Genomic DNA, 14,316 nt, shown 5'->3' on the forward strand with positions numbered 1-14,316 from the left:
GAAGTGCTTTCAAACTAGTTTTGAATTTATGAGAAGCAGTGTAAATTGTACCAATACAATGTTTTTTTGAGAATAAATGGAGGTTAAAAGCCATAACTGAAGTAGGTGCTACCACTGAATTAAAAAAACAATATTCAAAAAATGAGCAGTTCATGGTATTATTTAATTCACAGTTATCAAGGTTTTCCTATGAGAGGGAGAAAAGGCACAACAATGAAGAGGGGAAGTAAATTGATGAGAAATGACAATGGATTTAATCTTCATTTTCTGTTTCCGTCCTTGTCTTTGCTACTTGTTCCTTTTCTTTATTTTCACTCTTTCCAGCGATGCCATTGACTATTTGAAAAGCCATAGATTACCATAAAACTGCAGATTCATATATACAAAAATTGGGGGTCTGTATAAATGGTACGGTAACAAATATGGCATTGGCATTAGAAGACTATTTACATGAGTACATTGTATGATGAATTCTATTACCCGAGACGTGGGATAAGTGTCTTGTAAACTCTTACTCAAACTGAAAGGTTGGACTGAGATAAATGCCCTTGAAAACACAGAGTCCATTAAGAATGAAGGGCTCTACCTTCATGCGGGCACACTATGCAGAGAAGTGGCACATTTTATTCCCCTGCACCCTTTTGGTATTTTGGTGACTCCCTGTGTGGCGCAGTAGATGAGGCGGAGTGAAGATTAATATCTGATTCTTGCCAGCATCTGTCATCGACAGCAGTCTGCATGTATGAAGTTCTTCCCTGAGTTGATTAAATCATTTCACAGCCATTTGAAGGAGGCAATTTTGTTTTCCCTCTGCAGCCTCTAATTTGAGTGGCACACATTGTCAAAGCACAGTATTTCGTGAACAATACCTCAATGTCTAAAAACTTCTCTGCCGTTGTGTACCTGAGTGGTTGGTTAAATCTCGGTATTCTAGCTACTAGGTTTATGCAATCCGAGTTAGCAGAGATGTTGAGAGGTGGAGGCATTCTTAAGATGTCAGCCTACAGCTGCTATGAACAACACGATGTGGTAGATCAGAATCATGGCTGGTTATGGTTACATTTCACAGCAGGGGGAAAACTCATGCACGCTGTCTTGCTTACCACTAATTTATTTCATGCAACATTTCAGTCTTAACCTGGTTAAGTGTTTTCTAAGGAGTGCACCTTTTTTGTTACTTGTGGATGTTATTTATAACTGCAAATGTGGTTATTCTAAGGCTTATTAACTAGAAAGTGTACATCAAAATAGTGACTGACAGGCACTCAACAAGTCCAGAAATATTAACTTATTCTGCTATAAATCAGATTAATAATGGTTTATTCATTACTTTTAGCTAACTGCTTCAACCATTTATCTATAAATTTCAGGTATTTCAATAATGTATCCATTGCTTATAGCTAACTATGTCATTCATATTTCCAAATCGGATGCAGTTAGGGCAAAAAAGGACTGACAAGTGACAAATCTGAGTGCCATATCTACATTACAGTACTAATATTTCTATAGAATGCACTTTGAAGAAACAGGTGCCATTTAGAACTAATCTTGCTTGTCACATCTGTGGGCCATGTATATCTAAGACAGGAGTGCTGTGTGCACACTAATGCCGCCTTCAACATGACTGAGTACTCCACAATAAATCATGTTAATGATTCAGAGAGGCACCTAGATGGATTTGAGTGCAGATTTGTTCATTTGGAGGAGAAAATGAAAGATGGCGGAAAAAGGGAAAAAGGGCCCTTCTAATTTTGTCTTACTTGATCTTAGGTTCATAATCCTGATAGCTGAGCGAAATGACAAGAACAAAACAACAAGAGAAAACAGGCAGAAATAAATCAAGTCACATAACAAAGAGATGGAGGGGTGTAATCCAAAATGTGTGGCCATACATACAGTGTACAAATTTAGACATTAAGAAGGAAACAATACACCAACAAGGAAGATGGCTTGTTTTGGCTGTGGAGATTAAAGCTCCATTCACAGAATCCTCATCCAAACATCAAGGCCAGACATTCATACATTTTGGGAAGGGATTTGTTCGTGATGTACCTGTGATAACCATAATTATCTGGTTCACTGAAGTATCTAGCTACCCTCATAAACACTGGCAGACCTTCACATTTAAGCTGTTATAAATGGGCCAGGTGTGCGGCAAAATAAATGATTTATGAATTCACCAGGGCAACCATTAAACATAATTTTCCCAGGGCTGTCTTAATGACCTGGCGGGAGAGGTACTTCATCAAGGCGACTGCCCCCGAAATGGACACAGAAACACAAGCAGTGGGCACAAAGAGAACTAAATATTGTCCTCTAACTAGTGGCAGTTTTGTTCGACGAGCGGTTTATGATAGAGACACAAGAGGTCATAAAAAAATGCGTCTAAGAGGACAGGATATGAAGAGGCTACGACTCATATCGCACACGGCTTATCTTCTTCTGGAGTTATCAGATAAAAAAAAGGGGATGAATTTGAGAGCTGCATGGTAGGAGCCTTGAGGCAAAACTTCAGAGACTGCATAACAGTCACTGAAAAGTATAACAGCTCACTTACAAATGAAAAGGGTGCATTTCATTTGGGTTTTATCCTGTCCTGAGTGTTGCATGCCTGAATGCTACAAATACAATAACAGATACCAAACTTTCTGTTCATATTTCTGGCATCATTAAGCTCAAAATAGTTTACGTTTAGTGTAGTATTTGGCAAGGCAAATCAGGTCATTTAGGAACACAATTTGTATTGATGAATGAATGAAAACATTGAATATAGCATCTAAGCAGGATACAGTAAGTACTTCAGCTCTAATGTGCTTGTCAGAAAGCCATTTTCATTTGAATGGTTGTGGCATATACAGATATACTATCCATCTCTAAGAGGGCAGTAGCAGAGCACTTTGAGGCTTTCGAAGCACAAAACAGACAGAGAAGCGTTATTGTGCTAATTGTTGAAAAGAAATGTCAAAAATGAGCAATGTTAAACAGAGAAGTACTTCAGACTGTGGCATCAAATTACCACCAATTTCCATTAAAAAGGCTTAATTTGTAGAGATGCCATTCATTGAAATGTTCCATATCATTTATATATGAGATTGCAATAGGTCAATTCAACCTGTTCTGGGAGGAAAAGAGGAAGTTCTGTGATCAACTTGACAGGATGTTAATTATTCAACCAAAGGTATGCTTCAAAAGTGTTTAAGACATCAATAGTTCAAAGTCTTAGATGTTGGCATTGACCGTTTTTATCTTTGAAATTATTGTTAGAATATTTCATTTAAGTTTTGAGTTCAGTTTCTTATCTGCATGGCGAGGAAGCTACGCAAGTCAAATTTTATTTATTTTTTATATGTCCAGTCCATCATGTTGTAAATATGACTCATTCAGAAGCAAGTTTGGTATTTAAAGTCACAATGCGGCAAAAGTCATGTTGTAATCCATGAATCACAGGGCAGTGGCAGCGGCTGTCTCCATTACGGGGTGAGGAGGGGAAAAAACACATCAAATACAACATCAATTCTATTCTACATCCTCTACTGAGAAATGTTGCATCTTACCAGTGCCATTCTACAATAACACATCCATCATAATAACGGTAGCTAAAATGAAGAGGAAAAGAAAAATGGAAGATGAAATACAGGAAGATGTTAAAGATAAACACAGCCTAAGACAAAAATAAAAGAGCAGGATGTGAGTGCTAATCAAAAGAAGAGAAGAAGGGAGGGAGAAAGAGATACACAGCGAAAAATATGAAACATTCATATTAAAACAAGGCAGCATGATGAAATCTGAACATAAAACATGACATCAAACCATAAAGAGGAATCAAATGGCACAAAGATAAGAAAAAAACAAGACACGCCTCATTAAACTGAGCTAAATTGACTTAATTAACCCGTGGTATCATCATTAAACCAGTTCACCTTGATAACTCAAGGAAAAGGAAAGGAAGGCAATAATGGATCTGACTGACTCAGTTATAATAGTAAGAACTACAGTACATTGAATGCTACACCAAATTGGACAAACATCTGGCTTTGATATTTTACTGTGTTAAAGGAACGCCGACTTATAGCTTATTCACAGTAACCCCCAGAGTTAGACAAGTCGATACGTACCCTTCTCATCTCCGTGTGTGTTGTAACTCTGTCTGACGCCCCCATCGCTAGCTAAGCCTAGCACAGATCCTGGGAGGTAACCGGTTCCAACTAGCCTACTGCTCCGAATAAGCGACAAAATAACGCCAACATGTTCCTGTTTACATGTTGTGATTTGTAGAGTCACAGGGTGTACAAATAACAAGGTCACATGAGACACAGCCATCTTCTAGCCGTATACATACTGGGAACTATATTATATTATATGAGTGATTTGCTAGCAGCACCTGAAGCCCTGTGATGAGGAGCAGAGAGTTCACCTGGAGTTCGCTCAGAGTTGGAGTAATAGAGTCAACAATTACTAGATAGTAAAAGCATAGTGACCTTGTTATTGAGTTACAACACGCGCAGAGATAAGAAGGGTATGTATTGACTTGTCTAACTCTGGGGGTTACGGTGAATAAGCTAAAGTCCCAATAAGTCGCTGTGTTCCTTTAAGAGAAACAAGGATCAAATAAATGTTTTCCATGTTAAAAACCGAACCCTATTACTGCTTGCTTATGATGAAACAGAAGAACCCTGGCTATGTTTGGCTTCTGAATCTGGGCAGTCGTGTGTTGAGGGTCTTGACTTAAAAACTGTGTCAGATGAATGAGGTTCATACCATTTTTTCAATGGTCATCTGAAACACTGGACTGTTTTCCAAGTCAGTATGACTTTGGGGTGAGGAGGTCAGTTGTTTGGTATAGTGTGGGAGGCCAGTGTAATAAATCATAAGACACTGAGAACTCCAGCAGTAGTAAATGTGCAATGCCTCTTGCGGTACCAAATAAGGGTAACATACAGAAATGGATAGAAAACAGGTGATCTAGAAAAGTAATACAGTAATTTAGATCAGTTGCTCAATGTACCTGCTGTTCTGGAGCTGTATCATAGTGCTCTGCTAAGCAATATATTTCCAAACAGTATATAAGCAAGAGAGCTAGTCAAGGGGCTGCAGGTGGTCTGCCTTTTATTTCCGCCAGTGTTTGAACCACTTGTGTGTAATTCATGAGCGAATGTTTGAGATTGGGGTTGTGTATTAGTTTGTACAACGTGCACATGCATCTGACACTCAATTGTGTTGGTTTCTAATACCAGATCTGCTGCTGATCAGAATCCACACTGAACAGAGTTCTAACAGTGTTTTCATAGGATAGTAATGGCATAGGAAAAGCCATGTGTACCAATATTCAAAGTGTTCGGTCAAAAAAACAAACAAAAAAAAAACCAGTCCAAAACACCAAAACACACTCAAAATGGCTAAAATTGATGGCTGTGTCAACACTCCCAGTTTCACAATTCTCTAGCTATAACCCAATTGCCCAATCTTTATATACAGTCTATGGTTATAACTAGAGATGGCCCGATACCATATTTTATCTGAAACTTTAATAGAAACATTTTAATAGCTGAAGCTTACTTTAGCAAAACGGAATTAAATACGGTAAGTTTAAACTTTTACTAGCAAACCTGGAAACACAAAGAAAGTTTAAATCTGACTTTCATAACCATTATTGTCCCTAAGCATTTTTATCTGAAAGCAGCCAGACATAGGCAGACAAGCAGACTCAAACACACACACACACACACACACACACACACACACACACACACACACACACACACACACACAATATGAATATTCATTGGCAGCATGTTGACACCAAGATAACACCAGGCCAGGTTTGTCAGATTGTCTCCTGGCCTTTTCCCGTGCAGACAACAATGTTCTTTAGATAATGATGGAGAGACTCAACAGAATACCTGTTTGATGTGAACCCTGCCTGACACAACCTTTCAGTATAATAGGAGGTGCTTACCTTGCAGACTCGGACCCCCAGACCCTTGGGTTGGGTGTTCACAACCTTATGTGCTTTTAATAAGGTTTCAAAATATCAAAGGGGGAGGCGAGAAAAAATTAATTGCTCGGGAGTAACAACCAAACGTCCCTCTTTAACCAGGAGTTGATTAAACTGAAGGAAATGTCGGTTCAAAACTGAGTTGCATTAGATACCATTCAGACGTCAGAAAGCATTTGGTGGAAGCGAGCCTGTCACAGCCCCATTGAAACAGTCTTTCCATTTGTAACAAAACGTCACAGGGAGTGCTATTTCTGCATTTTGAAACCCTGAATGGATATCTGTGTGATCTGAGTGCTCTTACTTGATGTTGTCCAGGCAACCGGAGTCTGGTTTCAAGATGGCCGTGTGATGGAACATCTTGTAGAGAGCGATGCCCAGGAAGATCACATTGAGCTGAGAGAAAGACAGAGATTCCGAGAGAGAGAGAGAGAGAGAGGTTGTATGTGTCCTGTTTCACTTCCATTCATTTTAAATCAGAGCACTTTGTAGCACAGAGCTGGAACGCTGCAGCCAGACTTGGTTTTCCACTTTGCCAAACAGAGCACAAAATCCAGTGACACCTGTGTGGTGGTATACAGACTAAACAGGGAACAGTTAGAGAAGACAGCTGCATACTTGTGTGAGGGAGCCTTTCTATCTGACTTATTCACACTTAGAGACAACACAGGGAATAACTGCCACTGCTTTTGTTTTCTTTTACAGTTTCTACATCTAGAAAAAAAACTAAAACATTTGGCATTGATTGAAATTTTCTGAAATGCTTTAAGAACTTTCAGCATTTATACCATCATGTTCCCTGCTACAGTATATCACATGCAATGACAGCCTTTAATGTGTGGGATATAGTTTCATTAAAACTATGATGTGCCCTAATAGATTTGCCATAAAAAGGACACATTTTTAATTTACCTTTCTGCTCCCTGCAAGTGGAGTACTACCTAAGTTTGCCAAACGCACTGTATTTGGTCAGAAAAAACGGCTGAATATAAAAAAGTAACATTTAACAGATCCACTCTGGTGTATCTCATTATTTTCTTTTTCTCTGTGAGTCAGTAATCACAAATATAGATAATGACACACACACCAAATTTGGTCACGGCATGGGAGGATTTTCAGAATGACATGCAAATAGTAAGCTTTCTTTTATTTTACTGATGTTTACAGTTAACATCAAGCTAATACGAGTTGCATATTATAAAAGGCCATTTTTAACTGCTCCAAATGCATCTTTGCCCAGACCCTAACCAAATAACCAGGGGAGCAATTGGATCTAAGCTCTAGCCTTCTTTCCAACATAGATATTCTCATTTATAAATCTAAGAGAGAAAGGGGCGAGTCAGAGATGCATTGTGAGTGATTGCACCAAACTGGAGTGTGAAAGTGCATTATGCATGTTTGGATTTAGTATGGAGCTGGGCAGTAAGAGTTGTGTTAAAAGTTGTCGGAATTCCAGATTCCAGAAGTATCATTCCATTTGTAGTAGTTGAGGATTATTATTTGTTGATTTACTGATTCCAAATATTTATGGCTGACTGGTGTCTTGGAAAATTAGGAGCACATCTCTTGTGGCACAGCAATATTTACAGCTTGGCATTAGATTAAATACTTAGATGAACATCATTCTGACATCCGGATTTAAAGCAGCTGGATCAATAAAATAAAATTAGATATTTTATCAGAAAATTGGGGCTGTCCTAGTTGGGAGAGACACAGAAAGTAAGCGTGTGTCCTCCTTGCATAATGCTTGTGTTTCTGAACCCAGAGCTGTCTGTGTGCCTGCGAGGAGGAGATGGAAAAAGGTACTGGAGTACGAGTTGGAACGGGAACAAAATCAATCATAATCGCAGTGCGGATTACTCAAACACTGCATACTGAGCAGAGTTCACTCTCTTTCTCTCTGTCTCACTTCCTCCCCCTCCTCTACCCCCCAAAATATGTCTCAGCTGGTGACTGTAGCGGGTTGACAAAGTGCAATATATTCTTTACAACCCTCATTTGTTTTTCTAGACGGCTCCGTGCCTGGCGGTGGCATATATGCTCAACAGGGCAGAGAAAAGAGGGTGAATAGGAGCTAGAAAAAGGGATCTCGGTGGACCATTGAAGCGACGACCCGCAGGCTAAGTAGGGTTAATGACCGTGGGGCGGGTGGAGCTTACCATAATTATCAAGGTTGCTGGTCCTATGAAACTCCAAATGAAGTAGGTGTCCAGGCGAAGCCAGCAACTGCAATGAAAGAGATTGAGTGAGAGGAAAGAGGGATATGAAGTGAGAGAGAAAGGTTTAGTATGAGTAAAGGAAGTGAGGGGGAGAAAAGAGAGAGAGAGAGAGAGAGAGAGAGAGAGAGAGAGAGAGAAAAGATTTGAGGTTATAGCTTTATACTCCTGCTTAGAGGGTATACATCAAGTAGGAGGCTGGAGTGACAGAGGAATAGGCACTTCAAAACATAGATTGCCACAAGGGTTTTAAAGAATTATGGCCATCAGTAGGAATTTTGAGAAAAAGGGTGCTTTCAGTGTCAATGACAGCAATAATGATGGGCTTTCATTGCCAAACAGGTGTACTATCAAAGTTAAAGAAATAACAGGGGTGGGGTGTATCTAAAACTGTAAAGGATGTATGCTGGAGTGACCAGACTTTACTGTACTTCCCTTCTGTTTCAATTTATTGGGTTAAGGTAGGAAATTACCATTACAGATGATAATTTATGGATGATTTGATTAGGTCTCAATTGAATCCTAGCTGTATCACTCCACAGGAATTGGATTGACCTTAACCCTGACAGACATGGACACACACAGTCCTCGAGCACTCAACAAAGTGTCCTACATGTTCATGTTAACTGCGATTACTCTCTAGGATTGCTGTATAATCATAATCATAATAATCATAATCAATCAATAATTAAATAACACGCTCTCCTGACCTCACACTTCATATCAAAACAGGAGGGATAGTCAATTCTTCTTCACCGAGTAAAACTCAATACAGACCAGAAGCAACAGGGCCAGTGGAAGGTGGCAGTGCTCCTTGGAAATGGTAAAAAAAAAAAAAAAAAAAAACATGATTCATGACCTGTGGTTGAATTATTAATCTTTTAATCTCCGCTGCTGCAGCAGATAGAAGCCTCCATTTTTGGCCACTGGACAGTTCATACGGCGTGTTGTCATTCAGGCTGACAGGGGGAAAATGGAAGTGGCTTTAAGTATTAGCTTTAATTCAATAGCATTTTAAGGCAAATGGAAGCGCATGGGGCACACACTTAGAGGTACACACCACTGGGGATTCTATTCTAGCCAATATATATTTCTCTAAATATGGCACACTGCTTTAAAATATGATTCCTGATGAAAAGTTAGGTGTCTTTTCTTCCACAAAACCTATTTTCATAGCAAAACAAAACAATATACAAGGATCCATGATATGATGAATGCTATTGTGGTCCCATTCTTTTGGAAGAAAAACAATAATTACAGCAATATAACAAGAAAATTGAAAATTCAGCTAAAAACCTCAACTAGTAGACAAGATCGTACATGTTTCACTTTTTGTCACCAAAGAACTTGCAGTCAAACAAGAGAGAACACTATATAAGAAGTGATGGGACAAACATTGACTGCTCCTTTGTTGTTCCTGGGACTTGATATGTCTCCCCCTCACTGATATCACTGGATGAGAGGAGGCAACACAGAAAAACACATATGCATGCATAAAGCGCAAACAAAAGATGCACAACGTACACAGAACTCTGGCAGCTCATCAAAGCACATGCTCCGAACGGTTATAAATTATGCTGAATGTTCTATTGTTTTTTTTCTTCTTCTCCTTCAGATCATAGAAAGATTTAAAGACGTGGTGGGCGTTGGGAACTGCGGGCTGTCTTTTCTTTTTACTACCTCCTCTAGCTCCACTTCTCCACTGGTGTCATGGTTGTGCTTGGCTTTTGGAGCACGTTTAGTTTCATCTCCCCTCCTGGTATGTTACTTTGTGTACAATTTCATTAGTAACCAAGCAATAAAAACCATAAACATGTGCCAGTCAAAACACAAGCTGTGCTCATGCCAACAGTATCCTGGCATTCGTGGCACCATTCTGCAACTCTGAGACAGGCCGTCCTTTGAGCCATGGCAGCTTAATCTGCAAAGACGTCTTTGCAACAGAGCTTGTCATATCATTGCCGTGACAGTGAGCTGATGACCAAGAGAGTGAGTGAAGCAATGTGAAATAACTGGAGGAGAGAAACTGCTTTTTGATTCATTCTGAAGTCCTAGAGCACATTTTGCCCAAAGCTATGACTTTTAAGACTTGTGCATGGTGTTTGGTAACATTTGTTTAAGGTATTCTGTGAAGCTTGGTGCTATGGTTCTGATAAGCATGTACCAATTATGTTTGTATGTATGTAATACAAATTGCTGTAAATGGTTTTAAGCAAATAATCCATAAAGACATTCTGCAGCAATAGGCCAGCAAAAGGCAGAAGAGAAGAAAGAAAAATGTTAGGGCAAGACTCTAAAGGGGCAGCTACACGTACAAGGCAATGTCACATGACATTGGGAGACAGCAGAGGGCTACCTTTTGGTAGCCTTGCTAGCTTGTGTACCTTACAGTATAACGCTCACAAGTAGAGCAGCCCACACAACTGCCCTTGAGAAAACCATATTATAGCTTGTTTTGTTTTTGCAAGTTATCAATGCAAAAATAAAAATCAAATATGATTATGAGAGAAACAAGCTCCCTTAAATAAAGACTAGCATGGACACCTCCTGACATTTTTGTTGAATTTTCTTGATTTTATGTATCACAGTCTTATTTTTTACAAAAAAATTCAAATTCTCTAATGCATGGGTCTGATGACAAGCAAAAATAAATAAATAAAAATAAAAGCTACATAGTCACACCCACAACTATTGTGGTGTTAAGATAAAAGTGAATAGCTACAAGTAAACCGAAAAGGTTTCAATATATTCCCATCCAAAGAAAAATGTTTGTTTTGGTGAGACACTAAATGTAAACATAAAGCATTATTTACAAAAATTACTTCAAAGGGGGTCTTTGACAATACCCACCATGTTTGCATGCTTAATGGAAAGGACTAATGTAACACCAACTAGATAACTGAAAGTAAAAAAAGTAATTCTATCTCGAGTTTAAAGGAGGTTTGATGTATTACTTTCATTAAACTGGAGAAATTACACAGGATCGCATCCTTGTTTTGCTGACCACTGGACTCAAGAAGAGTAAAGTGCCCTGCTCAAGGGCACATTTAACGTAATCATTCAGAGGTACTGAATGGAAGTCGTACTTTACTTTCCTGGGTTCAGGGATTCCTATTTGATCTTGGTCAGGTGACTTCACAAGCTTGCCGACCTACAGGCTGCTGCAGCCTTTTTAAAGTGCTCAGTTATTATGAGCCACTGGGACATAGCTTCAGCCATCAACTAAACCTGACTCACCCTTGACAGCAACTTGTTCGATATTTCTGCTCAACGTGAGACCATAACGCTGCCATGGTCCCCAAATCAATTTGCGGCAGGACTACGTGCCTTCCCCCACCTTTTGCTATTCACCACGTGTCACGTCTTGTCCCTTCCCTCATCCTTCAATGGCTGCGAATAATTGTTCCACCGGTGGCAGGCTTTAATTATTCACATGATGCCAAGGCTCAGGCAGTGGCAGCTATCACCTCATCCATCACCAAGAACTATGGCTCCGCCAATCTACAAATGCACTGTCTACCAGTTGCGTTGTGTGTGGCAATGTGTGTGTGCCATATATGATAAACATCTTGGAAGCAAACTGCTGATGCTGGTCTTCATTATTTTTAGATGGGTTTGAGATTAACAGAGAGTAATGGAGGGCGATCCACTGCTTGGCATTACACTGCTTTATAGACCACTTTTTAATTTCAATTTACGGTATGTAGCCTCGATAGGAAATACAAAAAAGGTAGTCTCTGTAGCTGACCATCTTTTTGTTAATCTCCTGTCTCTTTCTCTCTCTTTCACTCTCCATCTCCCTGTTCATACTCACTCTCCCTCATTCGCTTCTCTAAATCTCTCCAAGCACGTGCTATGATTTGCGCATCCTAAAATGCTGAAGACAATAACCGCAACATCCTGCCCTTCATCCAGCAATACTATCTTTGGAAGTTAGCATTTTTCACTGTCAAAAACCATGTCAATTCAGCAGTAGGGAAGTGTATGCAGCATGAGTAACCGTTCTGCTTCATTAAAAGTTGATGATGAGCAATAGCTATTGGAGCGTAATCTGCGAGATTGTTGAAGCCCCTTTTAAAAAAGCAACACAAACAGTGTAACACGGTTTTGTTAGCAGGGTTTCTGTGTGGCTGCAGAAACACACAGAATGGTGGGGTTAATGTTTAACCAAAGAAAACCTAATGTTTTTTTGGGCCTCCTGGTTTCCCCACTAAAACCCACCAGATCAGGGTGTAGACTCAATCCCCAGATTCTACATAATTTTCCAAAACTGTGAAAGTATTATTTTCATTTCATTAGATGAAATATCAACATTTGATTGTTTTCTTTGGTATCCATGTCAACATATTTGGCAAATTTAACTGTTAATTCCAGTAACGCTAACAGGCAGAAATGGTAGCCGGCGACTGTATCTCAGTCGGTACAGCAGATTGGTTAGGGTAGGGTTAGTGGTTTGATCCCCGAAACCCAGGATCCTACACTTCCCATAATGCAATTTGATAGCGTCTTTCGATAGACCCTCTCTGGCTGGAAAACACCCACATCTTTCAACCTCCAGTTAATAAAGCAGGCATTTCTACTCTTGCAAAAATAAAGTCAAAACAATTATTTTGTATAACTGATTGTCTCGTATGATCTTTCGTGTATTACATGCAGAAAGGAAAGCCAATTCTTCTGCAGCATTCAGAAAGATTGTTAAACCCTAAGGTGCTCACAAGCTTGCTCCACATGTACTCACACTCGATCGGTGCCGTAACTGCGGTAGTCCACTGCAGCAGAAACCGCCACAATTAGCGCGGGAACGCCGTATCCCACCATGTAGAAGTAGCGTCGACGTGAGTGCTCGCTCTCAAACACCTCCACCAGCATGATGTAGAGCTGCACGCCCTCCAGGAACATCCATGTGAACGCTGCCAGGAAGAAGAAGTGGAGCAGGGCAGCGAAGACAGCACAAGCAATCTGGCAAGGGTTTATAATGGCAGACACGAACATAAATGAGGGAGATAAAAAAAGAAGGGAGATGTGAGTATTCAGTTGAAAACACACTCAAATCAAATCAGTTTTGGGCATTTCAGTGATTTCCTGAAAGATGAAATACCTTGCTAGAGGGCATAATATGACTTGCAAAGTATGTCATCCGAGTGACTGTAACCGAGCAGCATTTGCTGACCTCTGCATGTTTGTGTCTTACCAACAATTAGCATTGCTAAGCTTTGTTTGGCTGAAGTGATTGGATGTTTGCCTGTAGTGACTGGCAGAAGAACACCGCAGCTACATAACCCATGTGGTCTTGTTTGCTGTAGCTGGCATGGCTAAAAGAGAGCGATATGAAGAAGCAAAGTCAACAGTCCAAGAGCCATTTGGAGCTCATTGCATTTGATACGGTGGCCAGGTGCGAGCACATAATGTAGTTACACACTTCCTGAGCTGACAGAGATTCATACAGGCAAGACCTGAACACAGCAGACTGTCAATCCGCATGTATGCATGTGCCCACACACTTTCTTACAATAATGAGAGAAAGTACTTACATGGATTGATCTAATTATTGGCACATTTGAACATAACTAGCATAGTTTGTCACTGAAATGGATTCAGTTAAATAACTAAAAGGTTGAGTGGACATTAATTGCAGTCCAGGAGAGGGATCTTAGAACCGCGCTGTGAATTACACCCATAAAATGTTATGGAAGGGAAAGGTGTAGGGCCGAAGCATTATCTTCAACTTCACAGGGAAGTAGCTTTGCGGCTAAACTGTGGCCCGTGAGTATTGGTTCTGATAGTTATGGTGATATTTGAAGTGAGTGTGATTTGATAGCATATCAAATTTTGTATTTCTATTAATCATAATTTACTTGCAATTATGACACATTTGTGAACTGTTGGTATGCTTGGGATAATATGCTATGAACAATGATTTAAAATTTCGAAATAACTAAAATTATTAACAAGACGATTAGTAATGCGATATATTCCACTCTCTGGCACCATTATAAATTCACAGACACAGGGATCATTTCATACTGTGCTCAGACAATCACTCCAGCTTTTTTTTTCTCCCTCAGAGAGCAAAACTTACTGTGTACTCTGCCTCATTAGCAAGCC

The 14,316-nt window shown here is 39.8% G+C and overlaps 1 protein-coding gene across 10 annotated transcripts in view; it reads right to left on the bottom strand.

Moving 5' to 3' along the window:
• The window catches only part of LOC114574022 (adhesion G protein-coupled receptor L3), a 219,952-nt gene that overhangs the window by 13,561 nt on the left and 192,075 nt on the right, over positions 1–14,316 (bottom strand). For all 10 annotated transcript variants that reach the window (XM_028606304.1, XM_028606305.1, XM_028606303.1 and 7 more), the window contains 3 exons: positions 12,950–13,170; positions 8,155–8,221; positions 6,300–6,391 (listed from right to left, as the gene is read on the bottom strand). In XM_028606304.1, the coding sequence (XP_028462105.1) occupies positions 6,300–6,391; positions 8,155–8,221; positions 12,950–13,170 (380 nt within the window). The remainder of the gene's footprint in view (positions 1–6,299; positions 6,392–8,154; positions 8,222–12,949; positions 13,171–14,316) is intronic.

Source organism: Perca flavescens, chromosome 19 (genome assembly GCF_004354835.1).
Source record: "Perca flavescens isolate YP-PL-M2 chromosome 19, PFLA_1.0, whole genome shotgun sequence".
Taxonomy (NCBI): Eukaryota; Metazoa; Chordata; class Actinopteri; order Perciformes; family Percidae; genus Perca; species Perca flavescens.